This window comes from Perognathus longimembris, chromosome 11, assembly GCF_023159225.1.
Source record: "Perognathus longimembris pacificus isolate PPM17 chromosome 11, ASM2315922v1, whole genome shotgun sequence".
NCBI classification, from domain to species: domain Eukaryota; kingdom Metazoa; phylum Chordata; class Mammalia; order Rodentia; family Heteromyidae; genus Perognathus; species Perognathus longimembris.
In genome coordinates this window covers 35,725,696-35,745,810 of record NC_063171.1, presented here as the reverse complement: position 1 = coordinate 35,745,810, position 20,115 = coordinate 35,725,696, and the positions used below count along the sequence as shown (strand labels likewise).

The 20,115-nt window shown below is 43.6% G+C and overlaps 1 protein-coding gene across 2 annotated transcripts; it reads left to right on the top strand.

Moving 5' to 3' along the window:
- The first annotated feature begins 1,250 nt into the window (after positions 1-1,250).
- On the top strand, positions 1,251-19,287 carry Fcgr2b (Fc gamma receptor IIb). Of its 2 annotated transcripts, XM_048356828.1 has the most exons (8): positions 1,251-1,435; positions 10,021-10,041; positions 11,141-11,395; positions 13,048-13,302; positions 13,769-13,891; positions 16,198-16,254; positions 18,663-18,700; positions 18,806-19,287. In XM_048356828.1, exons 1-8 carry the CDS (start codon positions 1,405-1,407, stop codon positions 18,890-18,892), a joined length of 867 nt encoding a protein of 288 aa, XP_048212785.1. In that variant the 5' UTR covers positions 1,251-1,404; the 3' UTR covers positions 18,893-19,287. The 2 variants fall into 2 exon arrangements, with proteins under 2 accessions (XP_048212785.1, XP_048212786.1); XM_048356829.1 differs by lacking the exon at positions 16,198-16,254.
- The last annotated feature ends 828 nt before the right edge of the window (positions 19,288-20,115 follow it).

Sequence of the window (20,115 nt, the reverse complement as noted above, 5' to 3'; positions counted from 1 at the left end):
AACCACACCTCTACTTTCATCTATTTTATTTTGGAAAAAATCCCCAACTTTTGTGTACCATGGTTCTCAACTTGGGTCAATCCTTCCTTCCCCTTTGGGGTAACATTTGCCAATACCTGCAGATATTTTGTGTTTTCTGCAATGAAGGACATCACTGACATTTAAAGGATCAAGGCAAAGGATGCCCTAGAGCCCAGGCTTTTCAGCATGCTATGGTGGTAAGAACAGTAATGCGAAAATAAAGAAGCAGGATACAATAAACACTTATTGAGATACTCATTAAATTAATGAATAAATAATAACAATAAATAGAGGGAACTAATGAGGATGAATGTGTTTACTTTATTGCTGTCCTGACACATAGGTCCTTGCTTTTGCTCCACATGTGTGTTGGAGATTGTGATAATAGGAAATCACATGACAGTGGGTAGTTTCAAACTCCTTTGCTCAATTTCAGGAGGAGTTAGATTCCACTGACTATGTCTCCAAATGAAAGAAGTAGTAGCCAGGCACTTGTGGCTCACACTTGTAATCCTGGCAACTCCTGGCTAGGATCCGAGAATCTGTGAGACTATTATTTCCAATTAACCACCAAGAAAAAAACAGAAGTAGAGCTGTGGGTCAGGTGGTGGCCCACCAGCCTTGAGTGAAAAAGTTAAGGGATCGTGCCCAAGCCCTGAGTTCAGGCTCTAGCACCTACATGAGAGAGAGACAGAGAAAAAGACAGGGAGAGGGAGAGAATAAGAGAGGCCTGAGTTCAAGCCCTAGTTTCTGCATGTGGGAGAGGCAGAGGGAGGGACAGAAGGAGGACACACACACACACACACACACACACACACACACACACAGAGTGAGCAAGAGAGCGAGAGCGAGAGAGCGAGAGGGAGACAGCGAGAGAGGGAGAGAGGGAGGGAGGTACCAAAAGATTGCTTGTCTGTCTACCTTCCTCCATCATCTTTTGTTTCCCCCAGGGGGATGGAGATGGTAATCAGAATTACTGAGCTGAGTTTAGCTGACCATCCCCTCTTTCTCCCATAAGTTTGGGCCAGCTATGATGCCAAAAGAAGAAGAAGGTTGCTTCCCAGTGTCTAAAATTTTTATGACTTGAGCTGACCCTGATAGATTCTGGGAAGCCCTGAATTTTCTAGGTAAGAATGCAATGAAAGGAAAAAGGGTAGAAAGGGAGGAGCCTATGATTAAACAGACCTTTTCTTTTCACTTCCTCATTTGGACTCCAGAATTTGTTTGTCCTCTGGGTAGTAGAATCTGCCAAATCTGGACAGAAGCCTGCGCCTGCGAGCATCCGGAGCCAGCTCACTTCAAGGGTGAATCCCAGCATTTCTATCTCAACTTGCCATCAAGAGTGACTGGGCTGTTTGCAAGCCCTTGCAGATTTGGGGCCACATGCTACTGTGGACAGCTGTGTTATTCCTGGGTGAGTTAGGGCCCCCAGGAGGGAAGTAACCCAACCTGGGTTGGGGCTCAACTTGGGTGGGGGGTCATTTGGGAAGCCTGTTAGGAATGTTGAGGCAGGCTGATGGTTAGACTGACAGCTCTGCTGGCTTTCAAAACTCAAGGTTGGTAGAATGTGTTGGTTTTACTTTCTTTGGCTGGGTATTCTGGCACTCAATACTCTGCCACTCTGCATCTCTATTCTTTGCTCAGAGAAATGCTAGTGATCTAGATTAGAGTGACAAACAAGTGGCTAGAATGTTTCCCTTGGACTTTATGATTCATGTGGGCATAATTTTAGGCAAGATAGCTACTTCTCCCTCAGACAAAGATGCACTTAAGGGGGTGGCATTTGCCATTCTCTGCACCCCTCAAGCCACCCTCTGCGGCAGAAGCCTGTTCTCTTCATAAAGAGATTTGTCTGGGTAGAAGCACAGAAAGGTCTGGATCATCTAGGGACCTGAGGCTAAGAGAACTCACATACTTAGACAAATCTGTAGCTGTCAATTATGGGACTATAGAAATCACTCCTTACTCCTAAACCCATTCATTGCAGAGTCAATGGGGGTTGGGTCACGGGTCTGACTAGTGACAAAGACAGGATCTTTAGACCAAGATGGAGAATAATTTTCTAGTTAGGTTCCCAGCTGAATGGTTTGAAGAGGCTGGGGTAACTCAATAGGAGATCCCTACTGCTAGGATTGTCTCCTCAAGCTCAATTCCTGGGACTTTCAGCTTGCCTCTCAGAGCAAGGGATACAAGCTCTTGGTGATATCTTTCCTTAATGCTGGATTGACATGGTGCTACTAGAGGCAGAGATACGGAGCAGGAGGATTTCCCTATGCGTGGGTGGAAGCAGACTCAATTGTAAGGTGGATTGGACTGCCTCAGTTTTCATGTGGAGACACTCAGCCCTAGAGAGGTGATGTGCTTTTCTGTGGATGCCACATTACCAATCCTGTGGGCAAGGCTCTAACACATTGCCAATCATCTGGGCAAGGCTCTGGAGTAAGACTTTGCTTTTTGCTAAATCTCCAGGAATCTCCCCCATCTCTCCCCCAGGGTCCTGCCCTGCTTCTATGTATTTAGGTTTTCACCGCCTTACCAATTGACTTAATTTTACCACACCTGTTATGGGGTTTTGTTTTTTTTGCTGATGCTGCTGTTGTTTAGTTGGAGATGGAGTCTCATGGACTTTTCTGGTGGGTAGGCTTTGAACTAAGAGCTTCAGATCTTTGCTTCCTGAGTAGCTAGGATTACAAGCATGAGCCACCAGTGCCTGCTCTGAATGTCTTGATTGCTCCTCACTCCCATCCTCTGTGTTCTCTAAGTACATCAAAGCCAGGGTGTTTTCAAGTAGAGCTATGACTGCACTTCATAAATGCTTCTGGGATGAGTCCACTGCCTACTGAAGAAACTTCAGTTCTATCCTTCTAACCACATTCTCATCACATCTCCAATGGATGTTTCTCTATAATCAGGCAGGGCATATACCATGCTTCATTTTCAGCATCTTTGCTTCTGTTTATCCTAAAGACGTTTTAGCAGAGCGTCTTTACTTCTGTATATTCTGCCATGTCTTGAACCTTATATAAGATCTATATGCTAGGCACTGTTTTAGAACTTGAGGATTTATCAGTGAACACAATAGACAGTTTCTTCAACTGAAAACACAAGATCTTTGTTTCCTTCACAGTGAGAACACTGGGTGTGAAATAATTAGTTCTTACTACTATTTGTTAAATGTGATAAGAGTACATGATTGGCAATGTCTCTCCTTTCCTCATCTCTTTCTTGTTTTTTTCTTTGTCTTCCTCTCTATTCTCTTCTTTTTCACCCACTTTCCCACTGAGCTGTCCCCCTTACCATTCATATATACTCATGTCATTTGCTATTATTATGTCTATGCCAATAACCCCAAACCATTTACTTGCTCACTCTATATACTTACATCTTTCAGCCTGCTGGTTGGACAGCTCAGGTTGCCAGCTCTGAAGCAAAGTACATTAAAAATCCAACTTATTACCTTTCTCTTACAAATGTTCTTTTCCTTATAATATTTATATTTTCATGGATGCAGCTACCATTTTCCTATTAATATAGATAACTGAGAAAAGGCATGGAGAAAACAGATGCATTTGGTATATAGAGAGAAGGGCAAAGAAGTTAAGGGGATTTGTGATGAGGTGGTTTTAATGGATCATTTAATCTAAGCTAGATGGGGAGATTAAGGAGAATAAATGTGAGTTTAGGGATATACAGTGCCAAGAGTGTCCAAAGATGGCAAGCCGATGAAATGGACGAAGTAGAAGCTGTGATTGAAGAATGAGATGTTTGATTTTTGTGACTTTAGTAAATATGGTTTTGGTGATGACAAACATGAAAATGTGTGACTTAAGTTGTATAAAAGAAAATTCATTGAAACTGGGCTCATGGGGCTCACATCTATAATCTTTACTCAGAAGGCCAAGGTCTGAGGATCATGGTTTGAAGCCAACCCTGGCAGGAAAATTGATGAGATTCTCATATCCAATTAACCACCAAAAAGCTGGAAATAGAGCTGTGGCTCAAGTGTTAGAGTTTTAGTCTTGAGCACAAAAAGCTCAGGGACAGCACCCAAGCCCTGAGTTTAAGCCCCAGGACTAGCACAGAAAACAAGAATGCAAGAAGGAAGGAAGGAAGGAAGGGAGGGAGGGAGGGAGGGAGGGAGGGAGGGAGGGAAAGAAAAGAGGGAGAGATGAGGGAGGGAGGAAGGAAGGAAGGAGGGAAGGAAGGAAGGAAGGAAGGAAGGAGGGAAGGAAGGAGGAAGGAAGAAAGGAGGAAAGGAAGAGAAATAAAGGAAGAAAGGGAAGAAGAAAGAGAGAAAGGAAGGAAGGAAAGAAAGAAGGAAGGAAGAGGGAAAGAAAGAAAGAAGAAAAGAAGGGAGAAAGGAAGGGAGGGAGGGAGGGAGGGAGGGAAAGAAAGGAGGGAGAGACGAGGGAGGGAGGGAGGAAGGAAGGAAGGAAGGAAGGAGGGAAGGAAGGAAGGAAGGAAGGAGGGAAGGAAGGAGGAAGGAAGAAAGGAGGAAAGGAAGAGAAATAAAGGAAGAAAGAGAAGAAGAAAGAGAGAAAGGAAGGAAGGAAAGAAAGAAGGAAGGAAGAGGGAAAGAAAGAAAGAAGAAAAGAAGGGAGAAAGGAAGGAAGGAAGGAAGGAAGGAAGGAAGGAAGGAAGGAAGGAAAGAAGCAAGGTCACTGGAGATGAGCAGGTAAATGAAGGAAGCAGCTTGATACTGGACAGATCATTCACATATATTCCAGATCACTGTAGTCATCTTTTTCCTAACTAATCTACGACACTTCCCCTGCTCCAAATTATTCTGATGCAGCATTTTGAGTCCAATTTGAACATCCTAAGTGACTTCCCACTATTCTTGAAAAAAAATTTTTTTTTTGTCCATTGTGGGGCTTGAACTCAGGGCTTGGGCACTGTCCCTGAAGCTCTTTTGTTTAAGGCTAGTGTCCTAACACATTGAGCCACAGTTCCACCTCTAGTTTTGGAGTGGTTAATTGGAGATGAGGATCTCAGGGGGACTTTCTTGTCCTGGGCTGGCTTTGAACTGCGATCCTCAGATCTCAGACTCCTGAGTAGCTAGGATTACAAGCATGAGCCACTGGCTCCCAGCTCATATCCCCATATTCACTGGACAAAAGAGCAAACATAAAATTTACATTTATTTAAAATTTGTCATGTGTCATGTAGAACAAAAGTGCCTGTGTAGAGTATTTATTTCACTTATTCCTTCCTCCAACCACATGGAATGGGCATTGCTGTCATCTTATTTACAAGCAAGGAAACTGAAGCAGAGAAGTTAAGCAGCTTCTGCGAGATTTCTTAACAATGGAGAATCAACATTTAATTAAATTCTGTTCTCTTACCCACATTCCCATTATTTGGCCTTAGGAACCTTTCCATTTTCTGCTTTGTCCTTAATTATCGGAGATACTTTAGCAAAAGTCAGCAATCAGCAGAAAGAAGTTGGGCTGTCGTTTGCTGGAAATATTGAGTACCTGCCAGCCCTTCCCTTGGACTATCTCTTGCAACTCTGTCAAAGTCTCACCAGACCTTGAAATGCTATGATGAGCACTTTCTCCATGGGGTTTTCCTCTTTACCACCCTAAGTCTTGCCAGACACAAAACCCTAGGATCTTTTTCTCCTCTGAACTTCCAAGATTGTCTCTTTTATGTAAGATGGTGTGTTTATCTATATTGTTAAACTGTTGGCTTCAATGCAGGGACTTACGGCTTTTGCTTTAGGGCTGCCAATAGGAAGTTGATGCCGTTTTTGATTAAAGTTGGATTGCAAAAGGACGGAGTGATTTGCCTAAGTGTACTATTGAGATGTGGTGGTATCAGGACTACAGTCTTGCTGTCTAAACTTCCAGACCTACATTCTTCACAACAGTGTGTCCTTAGCGTGCTTTGTTCCTGTTCAGATTTTAGTTCTGTTTTTTTTTTTTTGTTTTGTTTTTTAGTTAGTCCTGGGGCTTGAACTCAGAGCCTATCCCTGAGCTTTTTTGATCAATGCTAGTGCTCTACTATGTGAGGTACAGCTCCTCTTCTGGTTTTGTTTTTGTTTTTCCCCTGGTGGCTATTTAGAGATAAGAGTTTCACAGTCTTTCCTGCCTGGGCCTCATGAATAGCTAAGATTACAGGCATGAGCCACCAGCATCTGGCCCTGCCATACTTTTTTTTTTTTTTTTGGCCAGTCCTGGGCCTTGGACTCAGGGCCTGAGCACTGTCCCTGGCTTCTTCCCGCTCAAGGCTAGCACTCTGCCACTTGAGCCACAGCGCCGCTTCTGGCCGTTTTCTGTATATGTGGTGCTGGGGAATCGAACCTAGGGCCTCGTGTATCCGAGGCAGGCACTCTTGCCACTAGGCTATATCCCCAGCCCCCTGCCATACTTTTGTCCCAGAAAATATACACAGATTTGAGAGACTTTTGACACTTTCTCTGCCCTAATATAAGAGAAAATCCACCAATAGATAGACACAACATCTATTGTGAACACACACATTGGACTCTAATTCATCTAAGGAGCTGCTGTGATTCTTTGTCCAAAGGTATCCATACACCTTTGCCCTTCCAATTAGCTTCCCTGGGTCTTCCTGCCCTCACTTTGCCTCTGCGTGGGCAGCCCTTTTTCTTACTCATTATTTTTCTGCCCACCCCTACAGAGAATCTCAGATTTGGTGTCCTTTTGCAGTCCCCTGTTCCTATCAGATCTGCCTTTATAACAAAAATCTGGGAGACCTAAATGTTAAGAAATAGAGATGTGAAGTAAACCACAAGAGAACCAAATAGTAGGATAGAATGTAGGTGTTAAACTGACAATATAGGCTGGAGGTGTGGCTCAAGTTGTAGAGCTCCTGCCTAGTAAGTATGAGGCCCTGAGTTCAATCCTGAGTACTACCCCCCCCCAAAAGACATAGAAAAACAAATTAATATGCTGAAAAATGTTTATATTGCTCAAAAAATTCTTCATCCTGATTAACTTGTTACGATATAGACTCATTTGCCACTTGTATATGTCTGTATTTAAACATTATATGAATATATTTTCATGGAGAAAATCCAACAGAACATATGCCAAGGTGATATTATTTTGTCACAAGTATTTTCTATAAGGATCTCTCATGTATCTTGTCCTCCCAAAAGACAAAATCTTGTTCTCAGGATTGACATAAGAAAAATCTAGAGTTCTAATAGGGAACTTTCCAGAAGTATTTTAATTTTAATAAGTCAAAGGTGTTAAACCCAATGAAAGTGCCATAACACAGATGGAAGAGAGTTGTTTTTTGTTTTGTTTTATTTTTATTTTAATGGTTGGCCATGGGGCTTGAACTCAGGGCCTGGGCGCTGTCCCTGAGCTCTTCAGCTTAAGTCTAGTGCTCTACCACTTTGAGCCATAGTTCCACTTCTGTTTTCCTGGTGGTTTATTGGAGATAAGAATTTCATAGATTTTCCTGTCTCGGGCTGACTTTTTTTTTTTTCAAATTTTTATTATCAAACTGTTGTACAGAGAGGTTACAGTTTCATATGTTAGGCATTGGATACATTACTTGTACTGTTTGTTACCTTGTCCCTCGTACCCCCCCCACCCCCCTCCCCCTTTCCCTTTCCACCCATGAGGTGTTCAGTTCACTTACACCAAACAGTTTTGCAAGTATTGCTTTTGTAGTTGTTTTTCTTTTTTTTTACCCTGTGTCTCTCAATTGTGGTATTCCCTTTCAATTTCCTAGTTCTAATACCAGTATACATGGTTTCCAATATACTCAGATAAGATTACAGAGATAGTGTAGGTACAACCACGGGAAGGTGATACAAGAACATCGTCAATAATAGTAGCTACAGATACACATGGGATGTTGAAAGTAGTTACAACTGTGATATAACAATCGTTTCCATAACATGGAGTTCATTTCACTTATCATCATCTTAGGTGTTCATAAGGGTAGAGCATTGGGCTCTTGTGATCCTCTGCTGTGACTTGCCTATACCTGTACTAATTATACCCAAAAAGGGAGACCATAGAGTCCATGTTTCTTTGGGTCTGGCTCACTTTACTTAGTATAATTTTTTCCAAGTCCTTCCATTTCCTTACAAATGGGCAATGCCATTCTTTCTGATAGAGGCATAAAATTCCATTGTGTATATGTACCACATTTTCCTGATCCATTTGTCTACTGAGGGGCATCTGGGTTGGTTCCAGATTCTAGCTATGACAAATTGCACTGTGATTAACATAGTTGTGCTAGTGGCATTACTGTGATTTTGTTTGTGGTCTTTTGGATAGATACCCAAAAGTGGGGCTGCTGGGTCATAGGGGAGTTCTATATTTAGCTTTCTGAGGAATCTCCATACTGCTTGCCAGAGTGGCTGAACCAGTTTACATTCCCACCAACAATGAAGTAGGGTTCCCTTTTGGCCACATCCCCTCCAACAGTTGTTATTGTTAGTTTTCTTGATATATGACATTCTTACTGGGGTGAGATGGAATCTCAATGTTGTTTTGATTTGCATTTCTTTTATGGCCAGTGATGTAGAGCACTTTTTCATATGTCTCTTGGCCATTCTCATTTCCTCATCAGAGAATTCTTTTTGTAAGTCTTTAGCCCACTTGATAAGGAGCTATTGGTTCTTTGCGGTTTTGTTTTGGAGGAAGGTACTTTTTTTAGTTCTGCATACATTTTAGATATGAGGCCTTTGTCCGTTGAATGTCCGGTAAAGATCTTCTCCCAGTCTGTGGGCTTTCTGTTTATCTTGCGAGCTATGTCCTTTGCCGTGCAGAAGCTCTGCTGTTTGATGCAGTCCCATTTGTCCAACCTTTCTTTGATTTGTAGCCTTTCTGGGTCTTTGTTAAGGAAGTTCCGTCCTGCACCAAGGAGCCCAAGTGTTTCTCCTACGCCTTCCTTTAGTGTTTTCAGGGTGTTTGTTTTGATTTCGAGGTCTTTAATCCATTTGGAATTGATTTTGGTGCAGGGTGATATATAAGGATCTAGTTTTAGTTTGTTGCATGTGTTGGACCAGCTTTGCCAGTACCATTTATTAAAGAGGCTATCTTTCTTCCAAACTATTGTTTTAGCTCCTTTATCAAAGATTAAGTAGGCATAGTTCTGTGGGTTCATTTCCGGGTCTTCAATTCTGTTCCATTGGTCTTCAGGTCTGTTCCGGTGCCAATACCAAGCTGTTTTTATTACTATAGCTTTATAATACAGCTTGAAGTTGGGTATTGTGATTCCTCCAGCACTGTTCTTTCTGCTTAGGATTGTTTTTGCTATTCTAGGTCTTTTATTGTTCCATATGAATTTCTGAATTGCTTCCTCTATTTCCTTAAAAAATGGTGTTGGGATATTAATGGGTATTGCATTGAATTTGTAGATAGCCTTTGGCAATATTGCCATTTTGATTATATTAATCCTCCCAATCCAGGAGCATGGGAGGTTTTTTCCATTTCCTTAGTTCTGACTTAATTTTGTTTTTCAAGCTTTTAAAGTTCTCATCAAAGAGGTCTTTCACTTCTTTGGTTAAGGTTATTCCTAGGTATTTTATGTTTTGGGGGCTATTGCAAAAGGAGTTGCTTTCCTGATTTCCGCCTCACTCTTCGGGTCGTTAGCATAGAGAAAGGCCGTTGATTTTTGGAGGTTTATTTTATATCCTGCAACTTTGCCAAAGTTTTGGATCAGCTCTAGTAGCTTGGGGGTAGAGTCTATGGGATTCTTTAGGTATAGGATCATGTCATCTGCTCGGGCTGACTTTCAACTGTGATCCTCAGATCTCAGCCTCCTGAGAAGTTAGGCTTACAGGGGTGAGCCAACAGTGCCTGGCTGGAAGAGAGTTTTATATAATTTTATTTTCTTCCATTAGTGTGAAGGAATTCTGAGCACATTTGAAAATGGTCTCATGCAGGTAGTCCCAGGGAATGGATGAGAGCTGGGGTATGAGTAAGGGGACGGTGGGAATGGGCAAGTGTATCTTAGTTTGAGGATCAGGCCCACGTTAATCTTTGCTTTTTTTCCCTTTTCTTTCAGATCTGGTGACTGGCACACCTGGTAAGTAAGCACTCTACCCACACCCTCTTCTTCCCCCATCTCCCACCTCCCCCTTCTCCCAGTGTCCTCTCTGGAGACACTATGAACACACCAGTATCAAAGCTTAGTACTAGCAAGGAGTTATTGCTCCCACAAGATGCCCTGTCCCTTTCCTCCTTCCCAGGAAGGCAGGTGGAGAACAGTCATGGTGCACAGGTGCTTCTACCCCTCTGGTTCTGTTATGGTGAGATGTTACTAGCCTTGACACACACACACACACACACACAACACAGAACACACACAAAAGTGAGCATTCTGTCTTTTCTCTCAACCACCTTTCACTCTAGATAAAATCAAGAGCTTTAAAAAAAAGAAGGACTTCCTGTATACGAAGAAGAACTTCCAAGCATGTACAAAATCACATGGTCTGGATAGCTCAATAAATCCTCCAGTTTTGCATGGGTCTGAGGGCTTCAAGGCCTGCTGTCCTGACAGAAAGAGCTAGCTAGCCCCATGCCTCTACTGCAGCTTTGGTAGAATGAGGCTTACCAGCACTTCTGGGCCCATTCATTCTTCCTCCACCCCTAAGACAGGCTCATCAGCTCTTTTCCATCATTTGTTATCCTTCTGAGGCCACAGAGGCTCAGAGGCTTGGGTGTAAGGACAGGCACCTGACCTCCTTTGTAAGGGATAAAGAATGATATTAGACCTGAACAGAGACCTGATGTCTAACTCCCATGCCTAACATTTCCACCATATGCCCCCACTTATCTTCAGCTAGCTCTGGAGAGAGCTTATCCACTAGTGACCAAATGCTTAAGATTACAAATGAGTCTAGAGAGATAGACAATGAGAAGAGAAGAGAGAAAGATACTGAGAGAATGAACTGTTAGGATATGCTTTTTTTGGTCAATCTAGACATATATTCCCATGAGTTTCCTGTTTTGGGATGTATAAGGTGAAGAAATCTACTTCACTTGAAAAAGTTTTCTGGACCTGGTTCCACTTTTAGTGCCCCAACAAAGAACATAGATGCTTCTTTGTCAGAAATTCTTAGCCTTCTTCAGCTTTTGAGTTTCTCTTTCCTCACGTAGTCTTCTCTTTCTAACCCTTTCAACAGATCTCCCCAAGGCTGTGGTGAAACTTGAGCCTCCATGGATCCAGGTGCTCCAGGAAGACAACGTGACACTCACCTGCCAGGGGCCCCACAGCCCTGGGAACCACTCCACACAGTGGCTCCACAACGGGCAAGCCATCTCAGCCCTGGTCCAGCCCAGCTACAACTTTCAGGCCAAGAAAAATGACAGCGGGGAGTACAGGTGCCAGATGAGCCAGACCAGCCCAAGTGACCCTGTGCATCTGGATGTGATAGCCGGTCAGCGGAGGAAGGCCCGGGCAGGGGCTGGGAGGCCAGCTGGGGGCAAATGCGCTTACAGGGCACAAGTTTGCCTGCTCTTGGAAAGCCTGTCCTGAGCTGCTGGAAGTGCTTGTCCTCGCACATTTCCCCTTTTCACTCATCCCTTTGCTTAGTATGTGTGTTGGTGATGGGGTGGGTGTGTCTGTGCAAATTCCTAGGAAATTTCTCAGTACATGTGAATGCTTATTCTTGCCTCAGCCCTGATTGAGCAAGAGGTTCTAAGGCAACAGACAGGCAGCTGAGTGTGAGAGAAAAGGAAGTCCCCGCTTCACAGGAACCATTCCACAGAAACCATTCCATGCTCATGTAGAGCCAAAATACAGCTCAGCCCCATAAGCAGCCAGCCATCTAAATATGATGAATTCATTTACTCCTCCCTTGGTTCCCTCAGGTGCTTCACAAGGATATTAATTCCTTCCTTGCTGAGTTCTGGGAAGAGGTGATACTTCCCTAACCTTTACACCCCTTCTCCATAATCAGTGCTGGCATCCTGCTCTGTCATTCTCTTCTGTTGCAAACGGTCATGATCTACTTGTCCCACTGCAGCTGGGAGCAAAGCTGGGAGCAAAGCAATGATGGAGACCGGACCGTGGAATTGCTTTTCGGGGTGCCAGGGGACCTGATGCCTCTCTCCAGCAACAGATGCCCTAGGGTCCCATGGACAGGGCTTTTATTTATTATCAAACAAAGAGTACATGCTGGGGGCTGGGAATATGGCCTAGTGGCAAGAGTGCTTGCCTCACATACATGAAGCCCTGGGTTCGACTCCCCAGCACCACATATATAGAAAAAGCCGGAAGTGGTGCTTTGGCTCAAGTGGCAGAGGTGGCAGAGTGCTAGCCTTGAGCAAAAAGAAGCCAGGGACAGTGCTCAGGCCCTGAGTCCAAGGCCCAGGACTGGCCAAAAAAAAAGAAAGAGTACATGCAGGAAGGTCCCTACATCAAAGGGACTACTTCAAAGAGATAAGGATGTCAGTTGGGGGTGGGGAGGGATAATTCTAGGATTGGCAATTTCCCTTAAACAAGAAAATAACCAACTTGCATAGGCCACAGGCTCCAAGGTCCTGAGGTGTTTTATTAACAGGAGGGTAGAAACTGTGGCCATTGTAATGCTAAGCACAGTAGGTCTTGACTGGGCTGCCCTCAGCATTCCCAGGGCCAGAGAATGGATGTCTAATTCTCCAAGGCCAACCTTATAGCTCTGCATTTGCGTATGAGGGTTTCCCACACTCTTGAGTTGAAAATTGTGTGTCTTCCAACTCTATATAAAGGCTGGGCTGGGCTTTATAAATGTATGCTCAACATGGAAATGATTTTACAAAGATCCTGGCAAAAAGTAGACTATCCATAAAGAAGAGCTATCATGTGACTATTGTAGATGAATGGTCTTAACTTGCCCATTTTCACAGATGAGTCAGCTAAAGATCAGATATGTTATATTCCTTCCCCATGATTTCAGAGCTCATAAATGAGCAGAGCCAGAATTAGATATCAAAACTATCTGATTCCAAAGTTAAGCTCTTTCTCTGCACATCAGATGCCACCAATAAGGATAGTTGGGGTCTCAGAGTTAAGACTTTGAGGGTTCTGGTATCCTTTCTTGTCTTTCAGATTGGCTGCTGCTTCAGACCCCTCAACTGGTGTTCCAGGAGGGGGATACCATTGTGCTGAGGTGCCACAGCTGGAGGAACAAATTGCTGAGCGGGATCACATTCTACCAGAATGGAATATCCAAGAAATTTTCCCATTCCGTTAGCAACTTCTCCATCCCCAATGCCAATCTTAATCACAGTGGTGATTACTACTGCAAAGGAAATATAGGAAGGGCATCCCACTCATCCAAGTCTGTGGCCATCACTGTCCAAAGTATGTAAATTGTGTCAAGATGTAAGAGGGAAAAAGCACGAATGAGAAATGGGATATGAAAAATACCACCACAGCAATAGTGATCACTGTGGCAAAGAAGAGAGTTTTGGAGGCTTTAGCAAGTATCCATCGGTGGGCAGGAGTAGGGACCAAAGCTCAGATCATTCAGTTTTCAGGTGGTGGATATACAAGGCTGTTGTTCACTAAGAAATGTAGGCCTCAAGCTAAACACAATAACACAGAGCTTCCTCATTAGTACACAGGGTTCCCTCAGGTCTTGGACAGTCCAAAGAGTTGAGGTTTGCCTTGTATTTCTCATGTCTTGTGTTTACTCAGTAAGGCCTACCATATTCTGGACAGTACCAATGCCTTCAACTATAGGAGGTTTTAGTCCTACTCTTTCCACTAAAGCACTACCCCTCTGCCCCTACTGAGTATTACCCATCCTTAATTATGTCTTCCCTAGGGCCTGAGTCAAGTGACTCTTCTTCGTTGATGACAACTGTGGCTGTGGTCACTGCGATTGTTGTAGTGGCCATAGTTGTTGCCATAGCAATCTTGAACTACCTCAAGCGAAGGCAGAAAGCAGGTTCGTGGCTCATTTTGATCTCTCTTGTTATCAATTCCTATATGGCTGAGGCCCTAGCCTCAGATTTTCTAGAAGCCATATCTTTGGGCTGCAGAATACTTAACATTTGATATAGCTCCACCCCTCATCAATGGACTCATTTATTAACCAATCCATTCAATAAGGCTTGAACTAACTTGCTTATGTGTCAAGCACTGTGCTAGATACTGTAGGTGATAGCAAGATAAATGAGTCTAGTTTCTGCCCTCCTAGAGTTCTCAGCATTGTTAGAAAGAGAGAGGTTTAAAAAAAGAAAAAAAGAAAAAAAAAAAAGAAAAAAAGAAATAACCAACACTTAAGTGGTTGAAGGTAATGCTCCATTGGTAGAGTGCCAGTGAGGAAAGTGTCAGGTACCAAGTCTCAGTCCCTGTCTCACAAAAAAGAAAAGAAAGGCAGAAGTAAAATCAGATTATTATAATATGGGATACAAGCATTGATAGAGAAATGAAAGACTATGATAGTATAACTAAGAGGCTTTATAACCCAGTTGTATTAGTCAGTTTTCCTTTTTTTTTTTTTTTGCCAGTCTTGGGGCTGAGCACTGTCCCTGGCTTCTTCTTTTTTTTTGCTCAAGGCTAGCACTCTACCACTTGAGCCACAGCACCACTTCTGGCTTTTTCTATATATGTGTTGCTGAGGAATCGAACCCAAGCACTTTACCACTAGGCCATATTCCCAGCCCGTCAGTTTTTTATTACTATAACAAAATACCTCAGATAATCAGCTTGTAAAGAGAAAAGGCTTGTGGAGGTTTTGTTTATGATTGGTTGCCCCTGTTGCTATGGACTTATGACAATGCAGCAAATAATGGTCGGAGTAGAGAACTAGGCAAAATTGCTCATCTTATGGCCAAGAACGCAAGAGAACAAGGAAGTAACAGGAGGTCTCAAAGTTCCCTTCAAGAACAAACCTCAGCTGGACCCTGCCACCTAAGATTGAACAACCTTCTGATACTATCACTCTGGTGGCCCACTTTCTCACACATGGACGGGGGATACCCAAGAGCCAAACTATGGCATCCAGCCTGGCCTGGGCCAGATAGAGAAAGTTACATGGAGAAGGCATATAGTGCAGTGATTGAAACACACATGGAGCCAGGCTTCCTAGATTCAAATCTCAGCTCCTGTCTCACCAGCTATATGACCTTGGTGAGTTCCTCAACCTCTCTGTGCCAGTCTCCTCACCTGGAAAATGGTGATACTTTCCAGGGTTGTTATGATAATGAATGAGGCTGAAGTTCTTATACAGTCCCTAGGAAATAGTAAACAGCCCACAAATATGAATGTGGTCACTGTGAAGGAGGTAGCCATTAACTAGGCAAAGAAGTCTGACAGAACATTCCAGGTGCAAGAGTCAAGGCATGGAAATGAGAAATGTTATGGATAGGATAGGGATCAAGGAAGAGAAAAGAGATTGCTGTGGGCCACTGAGAAAGAGAAAATAATACTCATCTCCTCCCTCCCTCCTTCCCTCCCTCCCTCCCTCCCTCCCTCCCTCCCTCCCTCCCTCCCTCCCCTCCTTCCTTCCTTCCTTCCTTCCTTCCTTCCTTCCTTCCTTCCTTCCTTCCTTCCTTCTTTCCTTCCCTCCCTCCTTCCCTTCCCTTCCTTCCTTCCTTCCTTCCTTCCTTCCTTCCTTCCTTCCTTCCTTCCATCCTTCCTTCTCTCTTTCTCTCTTTGTTTTGGATGCTGGAACTTAAACTCAGGGCCTGGGTGCTCTCTCTGAGCTTCTTTTTTTGCTCAAAACAAGCACTCTACTACTTGAGCCATAGCTCCACTTTCTGGCTTTTAGTTGGTTGATTAAAGATAAGAGTCACCAAATTTCCTGCTTAGGATGGCTTTGAATCATGACCCTCATGTCTCAGCCTCCTGATTAGCTAGGATTTATAGTCATGAGCCACTGGCATCTGGCACATAATAGTGTTAATATCTCAAAAAGCATACCATAATTGGTCCAGAGGGAGGAGCTTAGTTATTGATAATAAATAAATACTGAAATATTGGTATACCAAGAAAAAGAGATTCACTTTCAGAAGGCAGAGCAGCCTAAGAAATGGAGTGTCCTAGAAGTGACTGTCCTAGAAGTCCCATGGGTCTCTCTGGACCAGCCCTTTTATAGGCTATAGTGGTTTCTGGACTAGGGAGTTGGGAAATGGAGAGGAGAGGAGTGGAGGATCTGCTGGTTGGACTTCAATCCTGCCCCTCCACCCTTAGTCCCCAGGAGTCAGGCCCAAGCCATAATCCTATTAACCTCCTATGTGCCCCTCCCAGTTATATCAGGAAATCCTGAGCACAGGCAAATGGGAGAGAGCCTCCCTGAGGAACCAGGTAAGTACAGTATATCTTCTGGGGGCTTTGTGCTGCCCCACCTATGGCTGCTGATGGATTAGAGCCAGCAAGAAGCAGCTTGTGTGCATTCTGCTGCAGCACAGAAGAGGGAGGGGGCAGAGGGAGGAAGGCAGGGGCTCAAAGCGCTTGGTCAGTTCTGAGTCTAACTCCTGGGCCTGAAGACATGAGAAAATGGAACATTGGTTCCAGATAGAGAGGGGCAGGCTGCATCCAAGTTTCTGAGATAGACATTTCTAGGAATCTGGGATAGTTCCAGAGAAGAAAATCAGAGGCATTTGGATCTTTCTGTAGAGATTTAGCAGAACTGGCAAAGGATAGAGGTTAGAAATCAGGAGATGAAGGTTAATAAGATTAAGGAGGTTGGAGCCTGAGAAGAAAGGAGGAGGAAGCCTGGGAAAACCTGATAGATTTGTTGAGGAATATGTTCCTGTGGAGGGGCAGATGTAGGTGTGAAACAGCTCAGCTGTGTGTGTGTGTGTGTGTGTGTGTGTGTGAGAGAGAGAGAGAGAGAGAGAGAGAGAGAGAGAGAGAGAGATAGAGAGAGAGTTATCAGATTTGAGCTTAGGACCTGGGGCTCAAGGCTTTTGCTTTATCACTTTTGCAGTTTCAGCTTTTTTGCCAGTTAATTGGAGAAAAGAGTCTCTTGGATTTGGATTTGTCTGCTCCAGAATCCTCAGATCTAAGCCTCCTGAGTAGTTAGGATCATAAGCATGAGCTACCAGTACGCACGTCTATAAGGCTTCTGAGCCATTATAAGTCTGACCTTTTGAGAGCCAGTGCCACTTAAATCTCTGCCACTTAATGATTTCACTATCTCCGAATACTACCAGTACTTACAAGTGGCATTATATAAAAGGGACAATAGTGGTCCAGGTAACTTCCTGATTGTAGTTAAAGTCAGCACAAAGGAAACTGAAGTTTTCTCTGGAGGGTTCTACGGCAGCAGATACAGGCAGTAAGTACAGTAAGTACAGTAAAGTAAGGTCCTTAAGATTCTGTCTCATGGGGCTGGGAATATGGCCCTAGGTTCAATTCCTCAGCACCACATATACAGAAAATGGCCAGAAGTGGTGCTGTGGCTCAAGTGGCAGAGTGCTAGCCTTGAGCAAAGAGAAGCCAGGGACAGTGCTCAGGCCCTGAGTTCAAGGCCCAGGACTGGGAAAAAAAAAAAAGATTCTGTCTCAGATATCTGGAGTATGACTCAGAACCAGGCCAACAGATTTGAGAGCTTTGGCAAAAATATATTACTCACCTAGCTGCACTTTGAGCAAGGTCTGTAGACCTTGGCCAGGCCATATGGGGATATGGAGGTGGGTCTGCAGCTTGAATCAAACCAGATGTAGAAAAAGTCCAAACACAACTGGACTTAGCACAGAACCACACTGGTTCTGTCCTTACTGGCATAAATGAATTATTTCACAAGGCATTTATGCAACTAGGCACAAGAACCAATGGTTTTCCCGAAAGGCATAAAGAAATGCTAGGATTGTTGAGGGGCGTAATAGAAGGGAAATTCTGAGCATGATGTATTGAAGACTTTGGAACATGGTAAATAGAGGCTCTTTGTGTCCAGGAAAAGGGAATACACCAGAGGTATTGTCTCAGATTTCCCCCTAACTTTTGAAGAAATGCTGATTTACTGATACTGAGACTGCTTTTCATACTGGCCAAATGAAGTAATGGCAAAAACATGAAGAAATTGGGTATGGTTTGGATTTTTACAAGAGAAAATACTGCCTCCATCTTTTCTCCTCTCTTCTCCCCCCGACCTTCCTCCCCTCCTTCTCTCCTCTTTCCTCTACTCTTCCCCCTTTTCTTCTCCTCCTTTTTTCTTCTTTTCTCTTTCCCTTTCCCTTCTTTTTTCTTTCCTTCCTGACTTTCCCTTCCATCCTCTGTTCCACATTCTCCTCTTTCCTCATCATTTCTTCCATTTTAATACCATGGAATAGTTGATTCTACAGAGTTCTGAGAATTTACATTTGGTCCATATGAAAATGACTATTGGTCTTGGCTCCCTGGTATCTGTGGCACAAATCTGGAGTTTATTTCATTCTGGCACAGAACATCTCCCACCTGGTTCCCCATATCGCACATCCCCAAATCTGCCTGGTTTGCTTCTAGGAATGCTTAGCATTTGTCTAAAAAGATTGTGGCACAAATGACCATCTGTTTTTTTGCCAATGTGTCCAATGTGTCTAGGTCTGAGATGGCTAGGTTAGAGGATGGAGGCCATATTGCCTTAGCTCTTAGCCTGCAGGCCTAAGTTGGGCTGCAGGTATGGTGTGAGCTTTGCTTTTACAGCCTCCACAGCAGCACAAGCAAGCCCTCTTCTCCAGCAATGCTCTGGCGATGCTCATTCTTTTTTTTTTTTTTTTTTTTGTCCCCAGTCGATCCCATTGATTATGAGGAAGCTGCCCAACCTCAGGTGAGTAATTCTACCTAGCACCTTTCCCCTCTCTTCTTCCTTCCCTGTGATAGTATTTCCCAAGGCCTCTCCATGGATCTCACTGCACATCTCTGCTCTTTCTAGAGTGAGAATACCATCACCTATTCACTCCTCAAGCACCCGGAAGCTCCAGAGGAAGGAACAGAGCCTGATTATGAGAACCGCAATTAGTCTTTCTCTTTCTGTCTCTAAGAGAATCACTCAGTTGAGGGTCAAATACCTTCTGCCATCAACTGTCCTGGGAGCTGTCAAGTGGATGCTATAGTTCCAAAGGAAAAGAACTTGCAGAGTTGCCTATGGGAATCCTGAAACCAAGAGACTCTATAGTGTCTGACAGTTGATTGTACAGATCCCATCAGCCTTTGCCTACATTGCCATCAAGGCTTTTTGGTTACAAACCCACACCACTAATAAAACTAATAAAATCACCATTATTAAGAGGTTTTAGCAACATGGGGAATATTTCTGTCACAAGTTACCTGAGAACCATTATTTAAGTAAATATTATTGCAGAAACAATAAAATATACTAGCAATAAACCAACATGGTCAAAGTGATTATGTCAGGATGAGGGGCTTATCAGTGATGTTTTGTTTTCTTTCTTGTTTTTTTTTTTTTTTTTTTTTTTTTTTGGCCAGTCCTGGGCCTTGGACTCAGGGCCTGAGCACTGTCCCTGGCTTCTTCCCGCTCAAGGCTAGCACTCTGCCACTTGAGCCACAGCGCCGTTTCTGGCCGTTTTCTGTATATGTGGTGCTGGGGAATCGAACCTAGGGCCTCGTGTATCCGAGGCAGGCACTCTTGCCACTAGGCCATATCCCCAGCCCTCTTTCTTGTTTTTTTGATGAAGCTCGTACATGACTTTTATCATAAAATACTATGAAAACAACTTTATCAGGTGAGGACTGCATTGGTTGGGCTGGATGTAATCCGGAGTCTCTGGGGTCTATGTTTGGTCAGTAATAACTACCTTGAGAAAGTAGTAATGGATAGGAGATGGGGAAGAGGAGAGATAGAGATTTGGAGTGTCAGGTGAGTGTTCTTTCTTTCCTTTCCTTCTTTTTTTTTTAAAGTGCAGATCCTGGGACTTGCACTCAGCCTGAGTGTTGTCCCTGAGCTTTTGTGCTCAAGGCTAGTGCTCTATCACTTGAGCCACAGCTTGACTTCTAGTTTTTTAGGTGATTAATTGGAGATAAGATTTTTCACAAACTTTTCTTCCTCAAGCTGAACTACTATCCTCAGATCTCAGCCTCCTGAGTAGCTAGGATTACAAATGTGAGTCACTGGTGCCTAGCTGAACCGGTATTATTATTTCCATGGCTTCTTTTCTTTCCCTCCTATGCTAAACAAATGATTGTTTTGTTTTATGATGACAAACTTTAGATGAGTGTCTGTGA

Bases quoted from the DNA above. Each gene is read 5' to 3' on its own strand.
- Fcgr2b (XM_048356828.1), top strand. From the start codon at position 1,405: ATGCTACTGTGGACAGCTGTGTTATTCCTGG. The intron at 11,396-13,047 runs GTCAGCGGAGGA...CTTGTCTTTCAG, and splicing joins GCATCTGGATGTGATAGCCG to ATTGGCTGCTGCTTCAGACC. The intron at 13,892-16,197 runs GTTCGTGGCTCA...TGCCCCTCCCAG, and splicing joins CAAGCGAAGGCAGAAAGCAG to TTATATCAGGAAATCCTGAG.